Source organism: Alligator mississippiensis, chromosome 14 (genome assembly GCF_030867095.1).
Source record: "Alligator mississippiensis isolate rAllMis1 chromosome 14, rAllMis1, whole genome shotgun sequence".
NCBI classification, from domain to species: Eukaryota; Metazoa; Chordata; order Crocodylia; family Alligatoridae; genus Alligator; species Alligator mississippiensis.
The window spans coordinates 42700326-42725429 of record NC_081837.1 but is presented as its reverse complement, the minus strand read 5'-3'; the positions used below and the strand labels follow the sequence as shown (position 1 = coordinate 42725429).

Sequence of the window (25104 nt, the reverse complement as noted above, 5' to 3'; positions counted from 1 at the left end):
TAGCAATGTAGGGGTTTTTTTCTAATCCTGCTTAATGTTGCTTCTCCAATGATCTCAGACTATCCAATTATGTCTAATGTTCATAGTTACTACCTCACTTGACTGTTCAGATTTTCAGGCACTTTCTCTTTTTAATGCACAAGCAACATTAAATTAAACTCCCTCCATCTACAGCATTTTCAGGCAAACAAATGAAAAAAGAGGCAAGCGTGGAGGGTTGTTGGTCAGGGAGCCAACGCTTTTCAGCAGAACAGAATCAGGGCCCAGGAATTGGACCCGGCGTCTGCTCCCGTCTCTGTCGCTGGCCAGCCGTGACATCCTGGCAAATGCTTTCCCGCTTAGTGCTTCCATTTCCCCTCAGCCGTAAGGAGATAATTGACACCAGCCTCATTTCTAATGTGTTTTGAGGTCTATGGATGGAAAGTGCTCTTCAGATGCTCCATTTTATTATCAGCCACACTAAACTCCACCCAGTACTCAGCCCTTTTAAAGTTTTGATGAAGTTTGTTTTAAAACTTTCAAGTTCCTTTGCTCTTTGGCTGTTGGTCTCCATGCTTTTGTGGTATGTTTTGGCCAAGACTGGAGGTATACAACCCTTTGTGTGAAAGTGAGACTCTTAAGCCTCAACAGGAGCAGGAAGAAAGCCCGTTCTTGTGAGAACTTTTGAGTCTGACACGTTTTCTCTGGTCCTTGATTGAGATTGAGCTAAGCGTCTGGACTTCTGGGTGCATTTCCAAACCTCCTTGAAGGTCGCCTATCCCTGTGCCAAAGCTTTGTTCTGAACGTTCCCCGTTTCAGTGAATTAAAGATGCACTGACCTGAAACAAGCTCTCACAGATGAGGCTGAACCAAATCTCCCAGATGCAAATACCTCTCAAAGAAGGAATGCTTGAATTATGCGGCCAGGCGCCATGATTAGTGCCTCCAGCAGCTGCAGGGAAAGGGGGTGGAGATGCTCTTGGCTACTCTTGTCCTTTAACATGTCTGTTGGGCTACAATAGGTCATTGATGCTTCCAGCAGTTACACACACACCTGTTACACTTCAGGTTTATATAAAGCCATTTTGCAAACTTCCAGGCTAGGTGATATTTTCTCTACAGCTTGTTAGGTTCTGGGCTGATTATTCTTTCCCCCAAGTTTTCAAGCAAGTGCATTAAAATTTATTTGATCCAATTTGTCTGTGATGGACCCCTCAAGCACCAGCACAAGGGCTTGATGGACCCCTCAAGCACCAGCATAAAGATGCCAAATCACTGAGACGTTGCCTTCCCACTCCTACATTTTAACAGAGGGAAATGTTCATTGAAGAAATACCATGTCATTTTTTATTCATGAGGTCCAGAAAGGTTTCCTTCCATTTAATCAGGCAATTGCCTTTATAACGTATTATTCTTATATTTCCTTAGTGGCTTTCTCCTGAAGGTTTTTATTTGAACTTCTGAAATGCAGCCAGCTCTAGGGAGGAGCTTGATAGCTATTTAATAGCACACAGCAGGTTTGTGAGAAGGAATAAGTACTGTAGCCAACTGGAAATGTGAAGAGCTTGAAAGTGGAAGAGTGTTACTCAAGTTGTATTTTGGCCAAGATGCTGGTAAGTGTGATTAGATAGATAGATAGATAGATAGATAGATAGATAGATAGATAGATAGATAGATAGATAGATAGATATTTTTTTTAACTTTCACCTCGCTGCCAGTGCGTGTCATGCTGAATTGTAGCTCGCTGCACTGAAGCCTAAATGTCTCTTGTGCAGAGAGTGCACTGCGTGGGTTTCTTGAAACACGGTGAAGGTGGACAATCAGGGGGACTTGGATACAACCTCCCAAAATTTTTTCCCATGTGACCTCAGGCTAGACTTGCAGCTAGGTACCCACAAATGGAAGTAAACTGTTCCACTAGGCTTTTTATACGGGGAAGGTTTACATACAGGTCTATAAGCAGTTAGATAAACACGGGGCTAGAACATTTCCAACAAGATGATCCCAACTTAGCAAAGAGTTATTCTAAGTTCCTTCCAGCCCCTCTTGAGGTCCCTTCCAGCCTATTTTTCTATGACCCTGTGCCTTACAGTGCCGTTAATAATGACCACAGGCTGCTACAATACAGGGTTGAGTAGTGCAATGGGTCCTTGGGTATATAGGAAGAACTTAACTGGGAAAGGACCCCCTAACAGTGGCAGGCTTTGGGGCTTATATCCCAGTAAGCTAAACCAAACTATAAGATGGAAAAATGCTGTCATTTTAAGAAATATTAGGAACTTTGTCAAGCACCTTGTGAAATAATTGGAAATCTGTGTGTGCATTTAAAATGACTGTCACGTACTGCAAAAGAGACACTGTTTTACAGCAACTAGAATCGGGACTTTTGGGTTCTCTTCCTTGCTTTGGCACTGGTTCAGTGTGTTAATTAGCAAAGCACTTCATCTCCTTATGTCTCAGTTTTCCTGTATCAGATGATAAGTATTCCCATTTCAATCTTGCAGGGAGCCTTAAGTAACGTCTCAATATCAGTTAATGTTCACATCAGGCTTGGAAGACAACGTGTGAAAAAAGTCAGAGAAGACCGCACCTTTCTAGAGGCTTACGTGCAAGAGTCTGGGATGCCCATCGCTAGCTATGCATTTCTTTATGCTGCCTCAGCGAGGGCAAGCGATAAATTATAAGTAAATAAGGGATCTTTTATTTTTTTTTAAACCTGTAAAAACAAAGATTACCATGAGAGGGCAGTATTACATCATATAATCATCCTCCTTGCACTTTTTCCCCTACAGGGTGCCATCAGACCTGGGGTTAGGGATTTGCTTGGTTGATTGACTGGTCAACTACCAGTCAAAAAATTGTAAAAAATTGCCAATAGGTCCAAATAATACACAGAAAAGTGTATACATTTTCCATTAAGAAATGTGTCAAAAATGATAAAATCATATTTTTGTCCAGAAAACTATTTTTTTTAAAAGCACTTTTTTTGTAAACTTGTTATCATCTTTGACCGGTCAAAAACATGCAGTCAATTGGCAATATCTAATTTGTCAATTGAGTGGCTTGCCAACACTAATCAGAAGCTGGAAGGTGGCCAGGAAGTCAGGTAAGAGAAAAGGTGGTGGGAATTAGGTGGAAAAGGGGCGCTCAGAGGCCAGAGCAGGCCGTAGGAGAGAAGATAAATGAATTCTTTGCATCGATCCCTATCACAGAGGATGTCAGGAAGCAGCCCAGGAAACTATATACTGGCCTAACTTCTGCTCCAAGGAAACTAGTTGACTTGATTATCAAAAATAGAATTAGTAGTCAGCCACAAATAAATCTGATATGCTGGGGAAGAGTCAAGAGGGTTTTTGTGAAGGGAAATCATGCGTCTGATATGATGGATTTCTTCTCTTATATGTGGATAAGGGGGGGATGCAGTCAATGTGGTGTTGATGGAAATGCCAAAGTGCATACAATGCTAAAAGACGAGCAATGTCAGGAACCGTTAAGAAAGGAGCTGAAAATCAGCCCAAGTAGTTCGCTATGCCCCTGTACAAATACACAGGGCATCAGCAGTTTGAACAGTGCGTACAGCTCTGATCCCCACATCTAAAAACAGGCTACGGTATAACTCGAAAAGGAACAGAGAAAGGAAACAAAAATGATCAGGGGGAGGAAGCAGTTTTCAGACGACAAAGGGCTGAAAAGATTCGGATTTGTCCTCTTAAAAGAGAGGGAAATGACTGAAGGGGAATCATGAATCGCATGGGAAAAGTGAACAGAGAGCTACTCCTCTGTTTCAGAACGCAAGAGTTAGGGGGTACCCAGTGTGATTTATCAAGCAGCAGATTTAAAACAAAAGAAAGACACCTTTTCTCACTCAACACAATTTGTGGAACTCATTGGCCGTGGGACTTAATATGGTGTATAGCACCATATAACCAGGTTCAAAAAGGGGTTAGTTGAATTTATGGACAATCGGGGCTATCAAACAACACGTTTGGGGTTATAACATCAGGTTTAGGACATCCTTAAACCGATGACTGCTGGTGACTGGGAGAGTACAACGGGGGCTGCATCACCCTACGCATGCCCCCTTTCTTAAACTGTTCCCTGCGCTGCCTATCACTTCTGGAGAGCAGGACACTGGACTATTTGAGCCGTCGGTCTGATATGGCAGTTTTTGCATTCCTGTTCAGCCTGTGGGCCTAAGATAGTGACCGACAAGAAATGTCATGTCTTTGCCATCACGGGAACATTGTTCATTGCAACATGAGGCTTTGCAACTGCCAAGAAAGGCTGTTGAGACCGCCGCTGATATACCTGTGTATATCCGGACACGCCGACAACCCCTACAACATGCATACACCAAATGGGCATAGCTGCCTTTGTGCATCTGCTTGGGTTTTTGTTACCCCCTGCTCCAGACTGCTCCACGTAGCTAAGTCAATGCATCTCGGTTGTGACCTGAAATGCCCTCTGCTTTTGCCAGTGCTGGAGTTTTGCTGATCAAAATATTTTCTAGCATAAATAAAATTACACGTGCTTCTTGTATTCACATAATATATAAAGCACATTATTTGTCAATTTGCAGCGGTTAGAGGTGGCCCATTTTATGGATGCACTATGAAAGTAGCCATTTTTTGCTGTGTAAAATATATAGTGTTGCAAATAACATTTATCGGAAATTAAGGTCAAATTAAGCAATTCTTATCTGTCTTCAGTAATATCTACTTGGTTCACCAGTGAGACTGACTGTAACAGTGATGGATGGAATATCTGAGTAATAAATCTGACTCACGCTTTCACATGACACCCATAAATGGGGAAATAAATTGCAATCAGCAATCTGCAGATCTGGATGGAGAAGCTAATCTGTGCGCTAAATTACAAGACTTATGCTTTAATGATTTTTATTGGTGTTTTGTTGTGCTGCTGTTTATTATAGTTAAGTACTTTGGACGCTGCAGCAATGAAGAGCCGTCGGTGAAATCAGCCAGGTTAATGAGATTCTGACACGTTCCAAATGTAGTGATAAATAGTAATGACAGTGTGACCAGTTAATCTCTGTCCTCTCCTCTGTCTTTCTGTCTGTCCTTTCCCTTATCGAACTTCCCCTGGGAGTTATGTCATTGCAAACTTGTCATGCTTTGTATATTTATCTCAATGCACGGACTCTCCCAGAAGAAAGGAAATAGCCCTAGGATCACATCTTGTAAAAAAATGAGCCATTAAACTGTAAGGAACAGCCCCATGCAATGTTTTCAATTTACTGGAGAAGGAAGGGATGTGGTCTCTTCTTTCCAAATAGATGCAAAAATCTTTCCCTTTTGAGATCCCTCCATTACAGCTGTTTTCCTCTGACTGTCCTTGGATTAACAGGAACTGAAAAAAAACCCTTTTCAGATAAGTTTCATTAATGTCTCTTTCTGGGACAGAAACAATAGATAGGCTCCCTAACTAGCCAGCTGTTTTTCCCTGAATGGGGTATGTTGTGTAACGATGTTGCAGTGTTTGTTAAATGGTTGCTTCCACTCTAACCTCTTATGAGATGCAACCTCTTTGGGTCTAGTTTAACTCCTCTCACTTTCCTGAGATAAGGAGACTTAAAATACAACACAGGTTTTTATTCACCATTTTTCTCTGACTAGTTGTTGACCTCACTGGCATCCGCTTCATCCTTTTTTCCCCCTCCAGTGTTCAGTATGTTACAAATGGTTTTCAGTTGAGAGCAGCTGCTCAGGCTGGAGCACTTGTATGGTTTTTGCCTGTTCTGTCTCAGAAATGCAGTATTTCCCTCCTTTTAGAGACCGATTGGAGGAAAGAGGCTTTTTGTATGTCTGCCTCAAAGTAAGTTTTGCTATTTTAACCTTGCTTTCTAGGAGTTCACTATTTCTTCTGCTTGGTAGGTATACAAAAAGAGCGTGTCTGCTGAAAGACTGCAAGATTTGCTTTTGAATGATTGAGCAATGGGGTAGTGTCTTTCAGCAGTGTATTATGTCTACCTTTCCCATGTTAACTCTCTTTTTGTGCGGACAGTCACGCCGTTGCAGTGCAAGAAAGGGCAACAAACGTGAGGTGTACAAACGCCCCTGGGGGCTGCAGTCCTCTAGCCACAGGAGAGGCATGGCTAGTGGCAGCACAATTGCTCTCAGACACCCCCTTGCCCACATAGCTACCTCAGAAATCAAAAAAGAAATGCACGTTTTGCAGGTAGTTCAATTCTTGATCTCCTTGGACCACTGATTTGGTGGTCTGATTAGCGGGATATGATGAAATTGCTTCAAACGATATAGATGGCTATCTATTAGCTATACACTAGCCTATACTATACTATACAGATGGCAACGCCTTGAAAAGTAGATCGAGACCCAGAAATTGCTATCCTGCAAAACGATGAACGCTGTTACCGATGTACATCAGCTCAGTTGCCACCAATCTCAGCTGCATTTAAACCAACTGTCTAGAGTGGTAGTGCTCAGTCCTTTAATCCCACAGGCCAGATGAGTGGTGCAGGGCTGGATTGAGCCCCACATGCTGGGGTTGGACCCTGGGGCCCGGCTAGCGTGCAGAGTCCAGGGCTCTCCATAGGGCCAGAGATTTGGCAGCAGGGAGCCCTGCAGGTCAGATCACACGGTGCTGGGGGCTGGATTTGGGCTTGAGCATCCCTGATCTAGACATACAAATGTCTAGGGCCAAACCCTCTAGTTCTCCCCTCCAGACTTCCCATGTTGCTGCTGCAGCATCTGTATTGAATGATCCCTTTTCGCATAGAGTCCAAGTGGAATCATTTCACTGAGTCCACTACTTTAAAACCCTTTGAACTTGTTAGTTATAACAACTTATACGTCTGTTTTTGTTTCCAAAAGCATATTTTTCTTAATTAAGTGTACACATTTTACACGTCGCAATTAAAATAATCATATTTTTGCTGACCTCCCTGGTAGAGGGGGAGGACCTGTTGAGTGTGAGTGCATAAGCAGTGCCTGTTGAGGGGAATAATAAATCAAAAACACCTGTTTAATGCTGTAGATGGAGTATGTAGAGGCCAGATCTTTCTTCAAAGTAAATACAGAAATAAATAAAATCCCAGCCCTTAACCATTACTCTGGAAACATTCTTTCAGTTGTAACTCAGGAAAAGCCTGCGCCTTTATGCAGAACAGCTGTGTGAAAAAGTACAGAAGGTGGATGCTGTGGTTTGACGTGGCTGATGCATTTACACGTTGGTTATCTGTGTGTTGATTATTGTTATGGAAGCGGTAGGCAACAAATCTGGGATGCATCATATCGTGCAGCCAGAGTAACGATGCACTTGCCCAGCATGCATCTAAGTAGAGTAGCCATATATCTTTATACGATGATTGCAAACCTACGCTTAACCTTAGTCCTAAATACAGGTTTTAAGAGCCCAGTCAAGTGAAAAATTATTGAAGCTTCTAGGTAGGTTTTTTTAAAACTTACTAGGACTTTTACACTTATTTTTTAAAACTTTTTCTTTAACCTACAGAACACATCTCCAAAAATTTCTACTATTGGACTTCGTGACAGTTCATAATATTGCCACGGTTGGTCGTCGGACAAGTCCTTCAGGACAGGAAGGGAGGATCTGGCTCGTGAAGGTAGCCTCGTGGGTAGGGGAACAACAAAATAGCTTCTAAATCATTCTAGTGTGTCACCCCTTGTCCACGACACCCGCTCGGTGCTTGGACAAACACGCTCGCTTTATATTTAAAGAGTTTGGATAGGGGGATGGGGAGGAGGAGGAGGAAGAAGGAAAAAACAAACACAAAAGAGTATTTTAAGCCAGTGAAATGTTTCAAGCCAACAATTGGTGCCAAAAAAATAAATGTCCCTAAGTGACTAATATGTTTAGAAAATGAATAGAGAAAGGAACGCAGTTGTTGTTCCTTAAGGGCTGTTCACTGGACATGTATTAATGGAGTGGGGAGATCAAACTTCTCTTTACTTCTTCTTTACTTGGCTTGTCATAACTAATCAGCCTGCAGGGAAAACGGGCTATGCCAGCTCTGTGGGCACTTGCCATCTGGGTCTGATCTCTACAGGTCCCTAGGAGGACCAACTAAACGTTTGATGGGCACAATGATTAACTGCAGGCACTTCATGGAGATCTCTACTTAAGCTTGTACAGAATCTTCTACCTTAAGGTATCTTGAAGCATTTGCAAAATATGGTAGGGAGAGTGTTTGCTGAAAGGCAGCCACCTCTGGTAGGCAATGCAGCAGGTGTTTAATAGGATGTAGTGACACTACACAAAGTATCAGGGGATATGAAGTAACAGAGAGCTTCCCTAGCTGAAACTATAGGAGCATCTTAGGACAGCAAGAGGCCAGCTCAGGATTTGACAAGGAAGTCAGAGCTCACACCTTGACTGCAGGGTGGGGAAGTGCCAGGGGGTCACTGTTGTGCATATTTTTAGGGCAGTAATAACACATGCATATTGGCCTGTTCATGTAACTGTTTGCTAGATCAGCCTCAGTGCATCATTCACCTCTGCTTTCTCCCAATAAAACGTTCAAGTTGACCAGAGAAAAAAGATTTGCAAAATAGTGCACGCTAAATAGATTAAAAACAATAGTGCATGCTAAATAACATGCACTATTGTTTGATATATGTTTAAACACTTCGGCGATTTTCTTTTTTTCTTGTTATGGACACAAGTGCAACCAAAGAGCAGCTGTAAGCAACTGGCCTGTACCTTTCCTAACGATGAGGAAGTGAACAGCCAAACAATAGTTAAACCTTTGGAGTTCTGCGCCTATTAAACAGATGCTTATCTCCCTTCTCCAGGCTGCCTGTACAGCACTGACACTTCCTGAGATAGTGAAGCTTTCAGACAGATTAGTCTCCTTCAAACCCCATTGCCAAAGTGATGGATTTCCCATTGGTGGCTATTTTTAAAGCTCTTCCTTCTAGACTATAAAGAGGGAGAGCTCAGCTCCAACAAAAGTCTAAGCAATCTAAAGTCTTTCCTTAATTAAAAATACATGTTATCCCTGTACAGTGATCTCTTACTTTGCATGGGGAAATAATGCTCATGCTAGGGCTTCCCATATCTACTTGGTACAATTTCTGGAGCTATGAAGCTGTGCACTTATATAATGGACAGGAGGGCTAGTTGTCCCCTGGTCACCAAGGAAGATGAGGAGGCAGTAAGTGTGTGATCAAAGGTCTCTGATGAATGCCAATGTGCAATTGGTCTAATAAAAGATATCAAATTCACCCAAGGAAACTTGTCTGCCAACGTGCCAACAACACACTTAGGGATAAAATCATAGAAAATGGGGGTTGGAAGGGACCTCGGGAGGTCACATCTAGTCCAAACCCCTGCGCAAAGTAGGACCAGCCCCAACTATATGTTTCATTGGAAATAAGTGGTAGGTGGGTGCATGTCATAAGACTTGGAGAAGCAACTGCTCTTTGGAGGTTTAGGAGAACCTAGAAATCAAACAGTTAGTCTCAATCGTTGCAGTGAGGGAAGTTGAGGTTAGATATTAGGAAGAATATTCTCACTAGGAGGGTGGTGAAGCACTGGAACAGGTTACCCAGAGAGGTGGTGAATCTCCATCCTTGGAGGTTTTCAAGACTTGGTTTGACAAAGCCTTGGCTGGGATGATGTAGCTGGGGCTGGTCCTGCTTTGAACAGGGGGTCGGACTAGATGTGACCTCCCGAGGTCCCTCCCAACCCTGCTTTTCTATGATTCTATGAAAAATGGGCTCTGGACAGAGCAAGCCTTGGTCAACGTCTGCACCATCATCATCATCAATTGGTTCTGTTGTGGCAATGTCTGGAAGCCAAGGCCCAAGAAAACACCATCCCTGGCACAAAAAGTTACAATTTAAATATAGAGCTGCTGCTAAAAGTTTGATAAATCAGATAAATGAGGGAAGACTCGGGAACAGTGCCATAGTACTGGGCAGCACCATAAAAAGTAGGTCCAGATGGCTGTCTTCTCCCCTCTGAAGTGGAGAGCCATTATACTACTCCTCCAAGGGAAAAATGCTGTGGGCTGGCTGAGCTCATGCAGCCTCTATTAACATTGGTGGCCTTTCAGTTTGGCTAGTACCTCTCAGGACTTGATCTCATGTCTCCTAGCATAACGGTGAGTTGATGCCATAAGCTTAGGCCTGTTATTACAACTGCATCTCTAAGCCTTTAGGAGGAATATTTGGGTCTGCTCCTGATAGAGCATTTGCAGTTCCCTTTGACTGTTTAAAAGCAACTCCATCATACCTTTTAACTGAATCTGGTCTCTTCCTTTTGCTTTCTATTTACAATAGAGGTGTAGGATATTTGTAATAATACTATAGACCAGGTTAATGTGTTTTGGTCTTAAGCAGTCTAAACTTTATAGACATACAGGGTTGCTTGTTTGTAATTTTCTAATCCATGAACACCAAGTTTTACTGGCTTGTCTGTCAAGCAATGAGGTTTAATTTCTAGGGCAGGGGACCACCCCTCAGGATTTCTGCAATCTATTTCCAACTTTGTTTTTGACTTCTTGTGTAGTGCTGGAACAGACATTTGTCCTATTTTGTGATCTGGAAAATGGGACTGTTAATATTTGCTTTGCATGTCAGTGGGGAGATATGTTTAAAATTTGCATTGAAACTATTGGATTGAATGAGCTAGTTGAGTGTGAAGTGTGATGTTTTAGCCAAGACATCTTTCTACAACTTTTTTTTTTTTATCTAATGTTGCATATCCCTTGGGTCAGTAAGTCTGGTGCCTTGAGAGCATGTTGGGAGTGGAGGACTTCAGTCTGCCCAAAAAAGTAACTTTTTAAGGGGGAAATGACTGGGCCGAAACCTGCTAAACGCCATCTGCCTGCAGAATGCCTTGGTGGTGCTGCTAAAGTACTTATAGAAAGCATGTTTCCTGGCAGATAACTTCCTAGCCATATGTTTATTGCATCATTGACAATTAACTTAATCATCCTTAAATACTTGGACAAACTCCCAGCTAATGTGAATGAGACTTCATCATTGAGCCATGTGAAATTTGGACAGTTGATCCAATATCCCACCACAGTTCAGTCTAAATCGTCCTGGTTAGCATTAAGCTGTACTTAGTTTAAACATACTGTGGCCTATTCTATCCAAGTCTGTAGCCTGCTGTCTGAAAAAGGTGATGCTGTTACCGAGATGATGCATTTATCTGAACTTAAAGAGAGCAAAGTCCATTGAGTACGCAGACCTGGGTACTTAATGAGCATTGCTTAGGATATTGTAAGTACTTTGGTAAAACTGAATGGCTCCCATCATATCATGTTCAAAGCTTCGAATAAGCAGTCAGACTCAGGGCTGCTTTATAAGCCTTTAAAATTATAGCAGGTCTTCAATTTTGGGGCTGTACTGGTACCAGCAGGGTGACTATTTTAGGCCTTGAACATGATGTGAGCTAGCAGTCCCCAGCTGGACTAGCCTCTCCCATTTTCAAGGCTTCTAATAGCAGCTCTTTGGGCAGCTGCTTCTCTGTCACCAGTCCTATGCCATTAACTGAAGTAAAATTAGGTTACAAAGCTCGATGGCGGAGCTGAAAAATACCATGTATTTTAGAAGTTTATGCACTTAACCAACGTGCAAATAACTGGTGTTTGTGCTAATGGAAACAAGAAGCCACAGACTGGCACTGGCATTGTGTTATGCAGTTAAACAAATTATGCGCTTACTGGCGTGTATATATAAATGCATGTAAATTGGCTTCCAGAAAGTGTGGGTATCTGCTCCTCGTTTTGGCTTGCCTTCAATGCAAACATATCTCGGAGTGAGAGGGAAGGAACTCGTTTCCCTCTGAATAGGGTCTGGTACAAGCGTGGAAAGTTCACTACTTGCATTCGTTTAACAACTATTGAGAAATAAATGACTAAAGGGTAAGAGACCGTCACTCTCTCCTGCATAGTCTCTCTCACTTAATATGTACAAGAACCCATTGGTGTGCAGATACACCATGCTCTAGGAGCATGTCTGTATTGGAAAGTATACTTCTCAAATGTGGTAGTTAAGAGTTAAAATACCTAATAAGATGCTAAACATGACTTATTGGTTGGCATGTTGTTCAGCGCTGTCATGAACTTGAATTCACAAGGAACAAAATGTGTTTCGTTAATTTTGTTTTTTTTTTTATTGGACTAACTTTTATAAAGTTGGTTCAATTACAGAGATTACCACACACATCTTGCTTCTCTCATATCCCTTGAACCATTCCAGCTCCAAAAATACAGCATGACTTGAATTCACAGTCAAGTTTGAGCAGTCAAACAGAGGAAAGAGGGTAGAATTTCCCTTATAAGCAGAGTAAAATTTGCAACAAAGATGCCTCTCTTAGAGGCAGCAACTCTGTTTTTAAACAACTACTTTCAAATATCAGCATATACAGTTTCACACAGTTTTGTCTGACCATTCGACATTGTCTGCATTAAGGTATTTTAAAGCAACAGAAGTGCAAGGACTATCGGTAGGCTGGAAACACTGTTAGCACCAGAGAGAGCTTCAGTGTGCTCAAGCGTCCACCAGCTTCCATCATTTTTTTGCTACTGTTCCACTTTACACCTGCAAATTGAAAGGACACTGGTAAAATGTTGATGGAAACTTGTCTACATTCATGTCTATTGGCTTAAAGAACAGTACCGTGGGACTTAGATCAAGGGTCCTGATCTGAAATCCTATAAAGCTGAGCTTCCACTTAGGTCCCTCCATTACTAGACGACTTGTTTTCTTTTTGAACGGTCGTTAGGCATGGTACAGTGAGTAAGCCTGTGTGAAACCAGTAGACTTGGAAAAAAACAGTCACCAGGTGATGAGTAGTACCGTAGACACATTCATAAATAAAGACATTTTAAATCGAGATGTGACTGATTAAATTATACCTAATTGAAGTCCTGACTACTATTAAAAATGAAAAACATGCTTAGGTTCCCACACCCTCTGGGTGGCAAATTGATTCTTACTCTATTTTTAGCCCCGTGGTCTCTTTTTAGCCTGTTTACCGAGACAAATTAAGATCAGCGACCTAGATCCAGATGGCCCTGCTCATTTCTTTCTTTCAAGATCCCACATGGGTGTAAAAAAGAATAGGAGGAAATGAAGCAGAAGAGACTGGAGACTAACCAGGGCATCCAGGAAAGGACAGAAGTATGATTTAGCATGGGTGAGGTGTTGGGGTATGGACTAGGGTAGTCATCTGAATGCTACAGGCAGGAACTGACAGTCTTTTTGTGGAATGTGCCTTTAAAGTGCTTTATTCTGGTTGATAATTCAGACCACTTGGTTATAGTGCAGTCCTGCTCCTTTTTAAAAGGCACCACCAGTTTTGCTGGATAATGCCCAGTGCATTGTTTTTGCCAAAGTCCTTACTAAGTAGAGCTTTTGTTTCCAGTGCTGTTTTAATTTTCCTTAGCAAGCTGAAAGCAATCCATTGCTGATCAAGTGTCTCTTTGCACAAGAATTAGAGTATCTAAGAGCTATATACTTAGAACCTTATTCGTGTCCCGTCCAAAACGTGATGCCTCCAAGATGCATTGTCAGAGTATGATGCATTGTCCCAGCAGATCACTTCCAGAAAAGCAGCTGTTGGGAATCTATAATGAGAATGATCCTAATAACATTGCCAGAAAGTAAAACGTGACACTGAAACCTAGATTCTGGACTTCTTTGAACGTAAAGAAAGTCACTTGATACGAAATCTTTATGGGAAGAGACAGATGTGCACGCCCATTTCATAAGTGACAGTGTTTACTACATAATAATGAAGTAATGAATGCATGCCTAGGTGCCATATGGATCTTCATATGCCATTCTGGGAACTGTTTGTCATGTGGCTGTAACAAAATTTGGTTTGAGCACGAGGAGCAGGTAGAAATAGTTTTGCTCCTTTGTAATATTCGAGTTCTTTTTGAACTGTCAAGAAAAAAGGGAGCGCGCCGGGTGAGAGAAGGTGCGTGGGGCACGGGCTGCTGGCTGTGTGCGATCACTCGGAGGCAAGGAGAAACCCCTGGAAGAAGCCTGTGCCCACAATGGGGCAGGAGCTGGGTGGACCAGCGTGGGACTGCACAGGGAACGGCGGGGCAGCTCGCTGAGAGCTTTGCCAGGCGCCTCGTGCCCACTAAACAGAACAGAGCGGAGAAGCAGGTCGTGCTGCAGGTGTCGGGGCCAGGATGGGCAAAGTCTGAGACAGCTTGTGCCTAGCAAAGCCCTGCAAGTGCAAAGCTCCCTGGTGCTGAGGCTGAGCGGAGAACAGCGGTGAGCTAGCAAGCGAGGCCAGCGCTGGACAGCGCCTGGGCTGCAGTGCAGTGCTGCCCCTTGGTGCGCTGGGCAGGATCCAGGCACCATGGCAAAGCGCTGACTTCCCCTGCCCTTTCCCCTTCCTCCCCACACTTTGCCCAGCCCAGCTTACTTTGCCGGTCAAAGCTCCCTTTGGCCTCGCTCGCTGGAGCCGTGATGCTGGAGTTGGCCTGGAGGCCGGCAGGGCTGTGATGTGTCTTTGCGTGGTCGGGAGGCTGGGGCTGTGGTCTGGTTGGCGGTAGAGGACGGGTAACCTTTGCACGGTTGTGCGAAGTTCCTCTTGCGGCTTTGCAGGCATCTGGCTGTGGATTTCCCTGGCAGGCGGGTCCAGGGCAGGGTTCAAGGCCTCGCAAGCTGCTGCAGGGAAAAGGCAAACTTGCAAGGTGGAACAGCTGAGGTGTGTCTCTTTTGGCAGCACTTAGGGCCCAGCTGAGGTGTGGTGGTTTTCTTGGCAGGGGATGCAGGTAAATGAATCTGGGTGCAGGCGAGGGGAAGAAGAATAGGAGCCGTAGCTGGATTGCTCCCAGAGCCTGTTCATTTCCAAATGCCGTGCCTTTGGGCTTTTCCCCACCCACCCTCCTACCCTTGCTTGAAGGGAGGAAGTCTGTGCCAAGTACGCAGGTGACTGTCTTGTAATCGGGGCTTGAGGCTTTTCCTTTCCCTTCTCTGGGCACCGGCCCTTTCCTCGCCTGGTTTAGCGCAGCCTCCCTTGAGGGTGATTTGGGTTTTAGCTGCATGCGCTGCTTTGTGACCATGCCCTGCCGCGAGTCTCTGCATTTACCTGCTACCAGCTTCTGTAGCAACCTGTGACCGATGTGGCGGGCCAGTCGGGGGCGCTCCTGCGTTGAGCCGCCCACCTCCCTGCGCCCGCCCACCGTCCAGGCTCCGAGTGCCTCCCTGGGGTGCCTCCCGTCCGGCTGACCCCTTCCCTGGAGCACCCCCGCTAGCCTGGGGTCCCGCTGCCACCATGCAGGGCTCTGGACTCACTTCTGGCTCTGCGCACCTTGGAGAACACAGACCTGATCGTCCAATGGGTCCTAGACCCAATACCAGCACTTGGGGCACTTCCCCAAGTCAGGGGCTTATTAGGAAGCCTCCCTTAGTCCACAGACCTAAGGGGCCTCCTTGGCATAATTTAGTCCCACCCCTCAATAAGTCTCCCACACCGGTCACAAAGGAGAGCTTTATTGATGACAGGCGGTAGGGCGGAAACAGGGTAAAAGGTAGAGCAGTATCATGGAAATCTTACAGGAATATCAAAGGAATCCCATAGAGCAAACCAGGGTGGCGGAGGTAGCCGTTTAAACACGCATCTGAGTTACTGAAGCTAAATATCTAATCGGATCTCGAGTAGCTTACTCACGCGCATCGTCCAGAGGTGGTTGGCGTTTCCTCTGGAGGCAGGGCACTCTTGGAGCATGCGGTGATGAGGAGAGAGCCAGGTTCAGATTCACCTGGATGACCGCATGGTGAATGGCTGCCTTCTTCCTGGCCCGGGCCCTTAAATAACCTTTCTGACCTCAGCAGCCCGGTCCAATCGAAGCTGCCAGTGCTGGCTACAAACCAACCAATCTCCCAAAACATCCCTGGCTACCTGGGCCCGCGCAGGGCCGGGTCTTTCCCCCCTGCCCAGGTGACTACAGCATCCGCCTCCCAGGCCCCAGGCTTTTGTGATGCAGACCAGGTGGGAGCTCCCCGCCCTGAGGGATTCAACACCCGCCTCCCAGGCTGGCTGAGACAGATGTCTGGAGAGGGGCACCGACGGTGGCATTTCTGCCACAACCGAGGCAGTCACTGTTGCTTTCAGGGGAAATTCAAAGAGTCCTGATTTGATTTCTTTGCAAACAACTGTGTCCTAAAAAATAAAAGATGTCACCAGACATGACTAATATGTATTTTCATGCTTTTACATGCACTTTATTCCTCCCCCACCCCTTTCTTTATTTTTTTAATGTTTTTATATTGGAAAGTGTTTCAGGGAAATATAAGTTTTAATCCAGAAGTATTGACATTTAAGGTGAGGTAAGATCTATTTTGTCTTTAAGTTGGCTTTTTGTGGTTACTAAGGATGCAGCCACATATTTACATTCATTTTCTTAAAGTAAAGTGTGTGTGTGTGTGTGTAATCCCTTATAAATGTGTCTGTGCACTGATTTCTTCGAAGTGTTCATTTCAGCATTGCAGTTCCGACTACTTTTGTATTTTTTAAAAGAAGTTTTCACCCTAATAGTATTTTAAGTAAGACTGAGCATGTCTACATATGGATTGTTTTTCCTCCAGGAGTCTTTGTATATTGTAGAAAGATGGAGAGATTAAATTGTCTATCTTGAGGAGGAAAGTGTGTGTAGGCGTGTCAGTCTGATCCTTTGCTATATGTTACTGGAATATTATGAGGGCTTTTTGTCACAGATGTAAAACTTTGCCAGCGAGCTTCAAAAAAAAATAGGCACGTTAAGACAACAGAAAAGAAGTCTATATATAAACTTGGAGCGACTAGCTTCGCAACAGATGTTTCCTTCCCAGGGATTTTTTCCTGTCCTAAATTAAAAATAAAAGCTACCAGAACTTTTACCATATATATGCATATAATTAAATACAATCTAGTGCGGAAGTTTGTTGCATGTAGCATTTCGGTAAGATATGTGAGGGGGAATCCAAATAGAAACCCATTGTGTGTATCCTGTTAAAAGTGATTTCTCTCGTAAAGTCAACGTATTTAAATGGTCAGCTATAAGAAAAAAATAAGTCAAAATTCAGTTTACTTTCCTATAGTCATGCGAAAGGGAAAACCGCTTTCTCAAGCTGTCACACTTTTATTTTGGGGAGCCTAAATGAATTCTTAACAAGAGAAGTTTGTTGTTCGAACATTCAGAACAAGGAAGCCAAGAAAGCAGCATTTTTTATATGTAATTTTAATGTTTACAAATATTGAAGGAACCATGCCTGCACTTGACTTCTCTCCAGCTCTCATTTAGGGTTTGGTTCTTTCTTGTACTCCATGTTTGCCAATAGATTTACTCCTATTTTGCACCAACAAGAAAGAATAGCAATATATAGCACTTACAAGGTGTTTTTTGAGGTTAGGATCCATGTCTTACAAAGGGAGTGTCTCCTTTTTACAGAGGTAGGGATTCATCCAAGTTTTTGAGTTGCCGAAGGCCACAGAGTTAGTGACATAACTAGAAACAAAGCCTAGGTCTCTTGGTTTCTTCATGACACTCGGCTCCCTGCCCAAGTTATGGATTGTATATTATTATAGAGGTAAATTCCCAAACTGGTCTGCATTGCATTTGTTTCTGGTCCGCTGAAGGATTGGTGGTCACATGGGGCCAGATGTCTTGTTTCCACATGTTAAAATTAATTTAAGATGGCTAAAAGAATAGTTCATATTTTCCAATATTTAATTTCAACGTAAGTAATGAGTCTGGTTGCCATAAGTCTGCTCCACTGTGTCAAGCAGAGGAGGATGTCGGAGGGAAGGTGTCTCTCATTGTCTCTATCAAGATCTGACCTGTGTCTTAAAACAGAAAAGGGGACTGTGGGATGGGGGTGGTGTTCCACTGTTCTTATGCGGGGGGAGTGTTTCCACTGGGAGAAGGGGAGCAAGAAAAATGTTAAAAAAGAAGGAAAATGAAACAAAATAAGAATGAAAACGGAGATGAATTTATGGGACTAGGAAGTGGGATTACTTGAATGGCACTAGTCATGCTTTTCTGTGGCTACCTGGCCAGGGTAACCACCTAGTTTGGGATGGGGGCTGTGTCTGCACTAGCTACACAGCTGTGCTGCACTTTTAAACTATTTAGCTCTGTTACCAGTAGCGGTCTAACCGCAGCAGCACGCTGCTCAGCACGGGCCACTTTGCCTTGATTCTTGGCATGAGAAATGTCACTGCGGTAGTAGTGAAGAACAAGTCTGACCTTTTTTAGTACACCAGTTTGTGTCTATATAACTGCAAATTTTTTTTAGGCAGAAAGTAAGTACGTTTCTAGTCATTCTCCTGCAAGGTTTTATGCAACAGGTCTATGTTCAGTGCAACCCATCCCTTTCAAAAGCCCTTATTCCATCGACTTTGTTACCTGCCGGTCTCGGTGATTTACACGTGACTGAAGTAACCTGGGTTGTTTCTGTTTAGTTCGGTGATGGTTTTGGGGGGGCAGATCATCACTTTATTTGATTGCTGAAAAAATCAAGGTGCTAAAATCTGCTTTTGAAGTCCCTGTAGTGTTACCCTACAGCATATGCAATATAGTTTTGTGTGTATAACACAGACGTATAGCTTTACCACTTAAATTTCACCTGGATATTGCTTACAGCTTTGTATAAACTCAGGGGAAAAGGGAGGTTACCCACACAAGACACATTATTCAGACTTTCCATATAGAGCAAATTCTAACACTGTCTTCATTTTTGAAGTAAAAAAACCAGCTTTTCCATGAAAGAGTTAAGTATATGCAATGTCTAGGAAAAAAAAAAGGAGGGTGGGATGTGGTGGTGCAATGTGATGGTGAGAAGCTGTAAAGTATATAGAGCTATGAGATCAAACTTCAGGCAAACTCCACCTCAGTCTTGAAGCAGAAGCACAACCTCTGTGAAGGAATATCCACCCCTTGGCTTGCTGATTGCCAAGACTGGAGCTACAGGAAAGCTGCACGCAGCCTCAATAGCAGGACTCAAAAACTCAAGATTACTCAGAACAACATACAGTTTTAATTGTGAGCCACAAGCAGGGATGTTTTTGGGAAGCTTCAGAGCAATGAAGAGGAAGCAGCTTTTCTGGGCAGCTCTCTGTGCTCTGAGCCTGCTTGGTGAGTATTAAACTTAAAACGATGCAGTTATAGCCACTCAGTTGTTTTTTTTCAGGCATGAAATACAGCAGCATGATGACAATTCATTCTTCTCTATAATATGTTCTTGGAATAGCCAACTAAAGAGAGTGCTGTCAGGTAAGGTATATTCAATAGAAGTAGAGCATATCACAACCTGATGTGGAGAGCTTGGTACTAAAGGCAGTACAGAGGAGAGATGCTGGTATAATCCAGCCCCTCCCAAATGCCCAAAAAGAATGGAAATCCCAAACAGGAATTAGTGATGATTTAAACAGATGGGAACCAGCATCCTTCCCAGCAGAAAGGATGTTAGGTGGAAGCCTATTGTTGGACCGTGCTTGTGTGCCGAGTCCATCCAGTGAATGCAAGTAACTTGTCTCTGCACCGATGCAGAATTTCCAACTTCAGTCACTATTTGATGAAAGATAAACGCTTCCTTAAAAATATGATTAAAGTTATGCTCAGTGAACACGGGGAATCCTCCTATCATACTTCTGCAAGTAAGGCTCAGCATTGCAAAATATTTATATAGTAATGATGAGAGGATTTCCTTACGTAGCTTATTTAAAAGGCAGTGTCTAACCTTGTTGGGGTGAAAACATTACCTCTTTTACCTCAAAACCAGGAATCTCCAAAATGATCCTGGATATAAGAGGTTGAAGATGGACTGTTCTTTAATCGAATGTGCCATATCCTGTGTATACCGCAGGATCCTCTGGGTATCAAACCTACTGTAATTGTGCCCTAGTCCCTGCAATGTGAGCTGGTAGAGCCTCTCAAATGCTTGGTTACAGTCTGCTCCTCCTTCTTGCTGTTTATTTCAGTGTTTAAACTTCAGAAAGGATCGAGTTCACTCTGATCTGACTCTGGCAAGATGTACATTTGCTCATTTGAGCCATTTCACCTTAGACTTCAGCGGGCACTAATCTTACAGAAAGAAAATGTACAAAGAAGCCTTTAAAAGGACACTTCAGAAGTGTCGCGCTGAGGTGCCTAGCTAGCAAGACTTGTATGCAAGTGTTCCTCTGCCATTAGAAACCTGAGTCGCTTGTGATATGAAAAAAGTGAAGACAAAATTATCTGATGCGAGCTTTGGCTGGGTTTGGATTGTGGTTTTGTTTTGTTTTTTAATTTTCTAGTTGCACCGTGTCCAGAATATGATACATTTTATTGGACCAGCCACTGCATTGCACTTATACAGGATACTGCACCGCTTTGCAATCACCAAATAAGATGCCAGCATTTGCTGGAGTAGGGAACTATTATTCCAAGTCTAGTTCAGGGTAATATGAAGTACAGAGAGATTAAGGATGTGATTTTTATTTATTTTTTTTCCAAGGGGTGGAGCACCTTAACTTGTTGTTTGTTGGACTTGTGAGTGAAACTCAAGCCAGGGTAGAATTTGGGAAGGTTTCACAATAAGTTTCTTACAAATCCTGGATTCTCTTTCCAGCTCTCTATCATCTCCTAGCCAGCTATTTTAATTGCCAGATATGTTGAGCTACATCTGTTGCACCGTAGATGCCTAAATAGCATATGTGCAATGGCGTACCTGTGGTTTATGGCACTTGTGCACAGCTTGTTTGTCCCTGGAGCAAAGCAGAATGGCTGTGTGAGTGCACCTGGCCAAAGCAAAGCAGAGGAGGAGTAGAAGAGCACTCCCGCTCGTCAGCCGCACAGCGAGGGCACTAGCCCCGGCAGCAGGAGGCCCCAGCTCTGGGCTGTCCTCGCCCAGAGGGAGCGAGAGCTTGCTTCCCGGTAAAGCGCTCTAACCACCACGCTACAAGCTAGGCACGACATGGAGGCTTCTTCAGCCCTCCTCTTGCAGAGGCCCCTTGCTCCTTTACTTTTCACATTGAGTAGCCAGGATGAATAAACAGCACCTGGAAAATCCCTGTCCCCACTGGAAGCAGGGTCCCAGGCTCAACCCTGGTCCCTTTCCTCTGCACAAGAGCATCCACCTCACGGAGGTCATGCACACTGCGGTTAGGTCTCCTTCTCCTGCTTCATCTAGCTTCCTCTATTGCCTGCCCAGGAGGTCAGCTCCAGGGCTAGAGCTGGGGAAAGACCTAGGACAGGCCAGCCTGTGGCCTATGGGCTAAAGCGCTTTGGTACGAGGCAGGGGATGAAGGTTCATATCCTCTCCGAATAAGATGTCCCTGAAACTGAGCTTGAAGCGTGCAATGCCCACTAGTCACATTTTTCTGCAACTAAAAGTTGGGGCCTTAAATCAGCCTTGTGCACATATCCCTGCACAGCTGCCCTCGTTGGCCTGCTTAGTTGGGTGCGCACAGACTCGTGCATGCAAAGCTGAGTTGCAAGCTGCAGGCAGGTGCCAGAAACTACGTAAGTGGCAGTGAGGCGCCTACAGCAAAATAGTGTTTTGCCTGTTGCCTTTCCTGGGGGTTACTAGTTTCATCAGTTTTTGGTCCTGAAATACCATGTCTGCTTCAAGTGTCCAGAAACATTTACAGACTCAAGGATAAATACATTAGTGGCATTATAACGTGAAGCAGTCAGCACAGGTGAAGTGGGCACTGTGCTAGCATTTTCCAGCTTGTAATTCTGGGATTTGTTTTCCATTCCCAGTTTTTAGCTCTTCTGTGCACTCATCACTTAAGTGGCTGCTGAAATCCTTGTCTCCATTAAGGAAGAAATGATGCAAAATGTGGTCATTTGTAGGTACTCATATGAACAATCGTTCTAGGTGGAGAAGGATGGGGGTCTGGCTAGCCACTGAGTTTTAATTTGATCATGGGGCTTGAACAAATCCCAGCACTCAGAGCCATCTTTTGCCTGGCAATGGGTCAAAAATATGCCTGTGGTTTTTGCCTGAGATTCAGGCCCTGGGGCCCAGCAAGCTTTGCCCAAGGTCTTGGTAAAATCTTGCCCCAAGCCTGGTATTGCAATGAAATTGTAAATCAGATGCAAAGTTCATACAGCATGTCCCAATGAGGAAAGGATCATCCTGAAGTACATGGTAACAGAGGAGGGGCCTACCTCTCAGCCCAGCGATGGAGCAGTTGCAGCCCTTGCTCAGGGCTACCTCCGTGCCACTGTGGCTATAGTGGAGCCTGCCAAGATGGGAAGCATAGGTGGAAATAAAATGCAAAAGTGGCACATATGCAGCTATATACGGGACATTCAGGCACAACAAGTTGAAATAAGATTTAGCCCACGAGGCCATGAAGTTGCCAGCTGAGGTCCAGAAGTCACCAACTCCAAACTTGAATGGTGCATTCCCCACCAAATACTCTTTTACGCGTCTGTGCACAATGCAGAACTCTTTCCTAGCCCTTCCAAAGATTAAAGGCACACACATATTGTGTTGATGGGGTTCAGTAAGCACCTTATTTGACTGAAGGGAGTTTGAAAGACCCAACTTCTGCACAGGGCATTGTAGGGGCTATGGGGAAGTGGCTATTCCAGCAGATTTTCCAGTAGCCCATTTCCAGTTGCTTTGCTGTGGCATAGGTGTGTCCCCATTTCTTTAAACTCACATTCATTAAAGCAAGACCACTTTAAGTCTGTCATTTCATAGAGAAGAGTTGGTGTTAAGGACCTGCAATTATAAGAACATGGGTGTAGGACCATCCTCTGTTTGGTTTATAATGTTCTGTTACTTCATTTGATTCATCTATCCCAGTGACAGGCCGTAAGTAGGAACAGAGCTGGTCTAGGGTGGTACAAGAAAAAATGTGTTGACATGTTACTTTGAACTCTTGCAGTAAAGCTGGAATATGCACAGAGTAAAGGCAAATCCAGTCATGAAATCAGTAGCAATATAATCTAGCGCTTATATTAGACGAGAACTAAAATTCACACTGGATTGCTATAGCAATTTTCAGTGCCTTTCTATCAACTACTCTTCATATGTTTTAGAAGTTGTTCCTAGGGGGTCTTTCCCATGTTCAGGCACTAAACTCTTTGCGTGAATTGTAGTAAGTGACTTCACCTCTCCGCATTTCAGTTTCTCTTTCTGTAAAATGAGGATGACGAGGCCTTTTTTAAATGCTTTGAAATGTGTTTATGGAAAGTGCTAAGTAAGAGGTAAGTAATATTACTGTGAACTGATAATATGCAGCTGTGTGATATTTCATAGCCCAGCAAATTGGACACTTTCCCATCACTATAATAGCATTTCCATGCTCCCCCTGTGTGCAGTTCTAAAACCCTGGTTTGTGACCATGCCTTCTGATACGATTTAAATTAATACCTGATGAATTTGTCCCGGGTCACATACTGTCTGTGACAGAACGAGGAAATAGAGCCCTGTCCTCCTGAGCTCCGGGTCAGTGCATTGACCTGGCCGTCCTTATCCACAAAATCATCCTTCTCCTCAGCTGGCATTTGCTTTTGTGTCCTATCCCAGCGTTTCCTTTACCTTCCACGTTGCACAAGCTGCTATCCATCAATTAAGCGCCAACCTGCCATCCCAGGAACAGCTCAGCGTGTGCTGTATGGAAACATAACATGCATTGTGCCTTGGGATACTTAAGATTGAAAGGTGCTAAGTGAAAAATATTTGCTCACACAATCCATCTCATAACGCAGGCTTTGAATCACTAGAGATGGGCAGATCCATTTGTTTAAATAAGAACCTTCAGCCGAGCATGAAGCAAGCCCAAATCAAGCCCTCGATGACATTCAGAAATGTAACAGCGTGCCAAGTTTCAGCTCTGTCTGATCATACATAGCCACAATATTAACTGCTTCACTAAAGCAGGAATTGGGACAACGTGTGTGTACTCCCGGGGAAGGGAGAGCTGCTCACGGACCGAACAGGGCGATTGCCCTAGTAGTGCCCGTATCAAAACTACACGTACGGACACTAGTGCAAGAGACGGCTTCGTGTGCCAGTCCGGAGTTTGGGGTCTTTTTTTTTTTTTTTTGCTTTGCATGCTGTTGCCTTAAAGCACATATCCTTCACCACGATCCTATAGAAACAAAGAAGCTAGCCTTCCAAAAAGTGCTGACGTAGAAGACGCTTAAGAGAACTGGCAGTTCGGATTCAACTTTCAGAAACGTGTATAAGCCTCAAGCTTTGTAGATCCTGCCCAAGATATTGGGCTCATATGCTAACTCTTAGATAAGCTAGTGACATTAAATCAGGCGACTAGCCAAAGCAAAATGTTTCTTTCTTTCTTTTTTTTCATCAGCTCTGGCTAAGCAGAGCGAAGTGTTGATTAGGTGAGTCGGCTCACAGCTCAACAGGGTGATGTAATGGTTTGAGTTGTCATCCCTTCTCCTTCCCACGTTCTCCTGGCCCTTCTCTTTGTGTCATTCATGCCTGCAGACCCCACACCCATATCCTGTGCAGGCTGTGTGGAAAAGGAAAAAGGGGGGGGTGGATTTTATCAGATATTTCCAGAGGGAAGAGGGCTCCACCCGCTTGAATTCCTGCCACGGGGCTGGAGATGAGTAAAGCTAGAGGTTTTAGAGTAATGTAGCCCTGACCCCTCAAAGGTGTGCTGCTGCTTGCCATTCAAGCAGTGACCCCTTGCTCTCTCTGTCTCTCTTGCCTTCCCCTCCCAGCTCACACACCGAGCTCTGCATCACAGCTTCCTTGCATCAAGGCACCTGCTGCATCAGTCAAGTAAAAAAAAAAAATCAGTCAAATTTGACAATAAAAGTATGATCTTAGGGCAGGGCCAGGAGATTCTGAGTTGTCAGTTTTTGGTTCTGCCCTTGCAGCTTTTGCCATGTTGTTTCATCCCTGCCTTACTCGCTGTGTCCGTAACATGCAGCTCGTTACACCTGGGCTGTAAGGATGAGTCACGTGAGCTAAAGATGAAGGATATGTTGTAAAGGCAGGGGAAACACCATGACCACCAAGGCGGTTTTCCTAGTCGCTGGGAATAACCGCTTTTCTGGCACGGGGTAGTACCTATGGAGGTCGCGCGGAGGTAACCTCCCACTTTCATTTCCAGTGGGAAGATCTTGGCTTCATGGAAGCGGGAGACCTCTCCCTAGCTTGCTCCTGCGGCCATAGGGCTGAGAGCAAGCAA

The 25104-nt window shown here is 44.1% G+C and overlaps 1 protein-coding gene across 5 annotated transcripts in view; it reads left to right on the top strand.

Annotated features, from left to right (window-relative positions):
• CD34 (CD34 molecule) overlaps positions 1 to 25104 on the top strand; it is a 71203-nt gene that overhangs the window by 28651 nt on the left and 17448 nt on the right. For 2 of the 5 annotated variants that reach the window (XM_006265099.4, XM_019499870.2), the window contains exon 1: positions 18806 to 19075. The exons of 2 other annotated variants lie outside the window; for them this stretch is intronic. In XM_006265099.4, coding sequence (XP_006265161.1) covers positions 19000 to 19075 — 76 coding nt within the window. In that variant the 5' untranslated portion in view covers positions 18806 to 18999. Of the gene's footprint in view, positions 1 to 7473; positions 7586 to 18805; positions 19076 to 25104 lie in introns of those variants that run through there. One more of the 5 variants, XM_059717647.1, reaches the window with a different exon arrangement.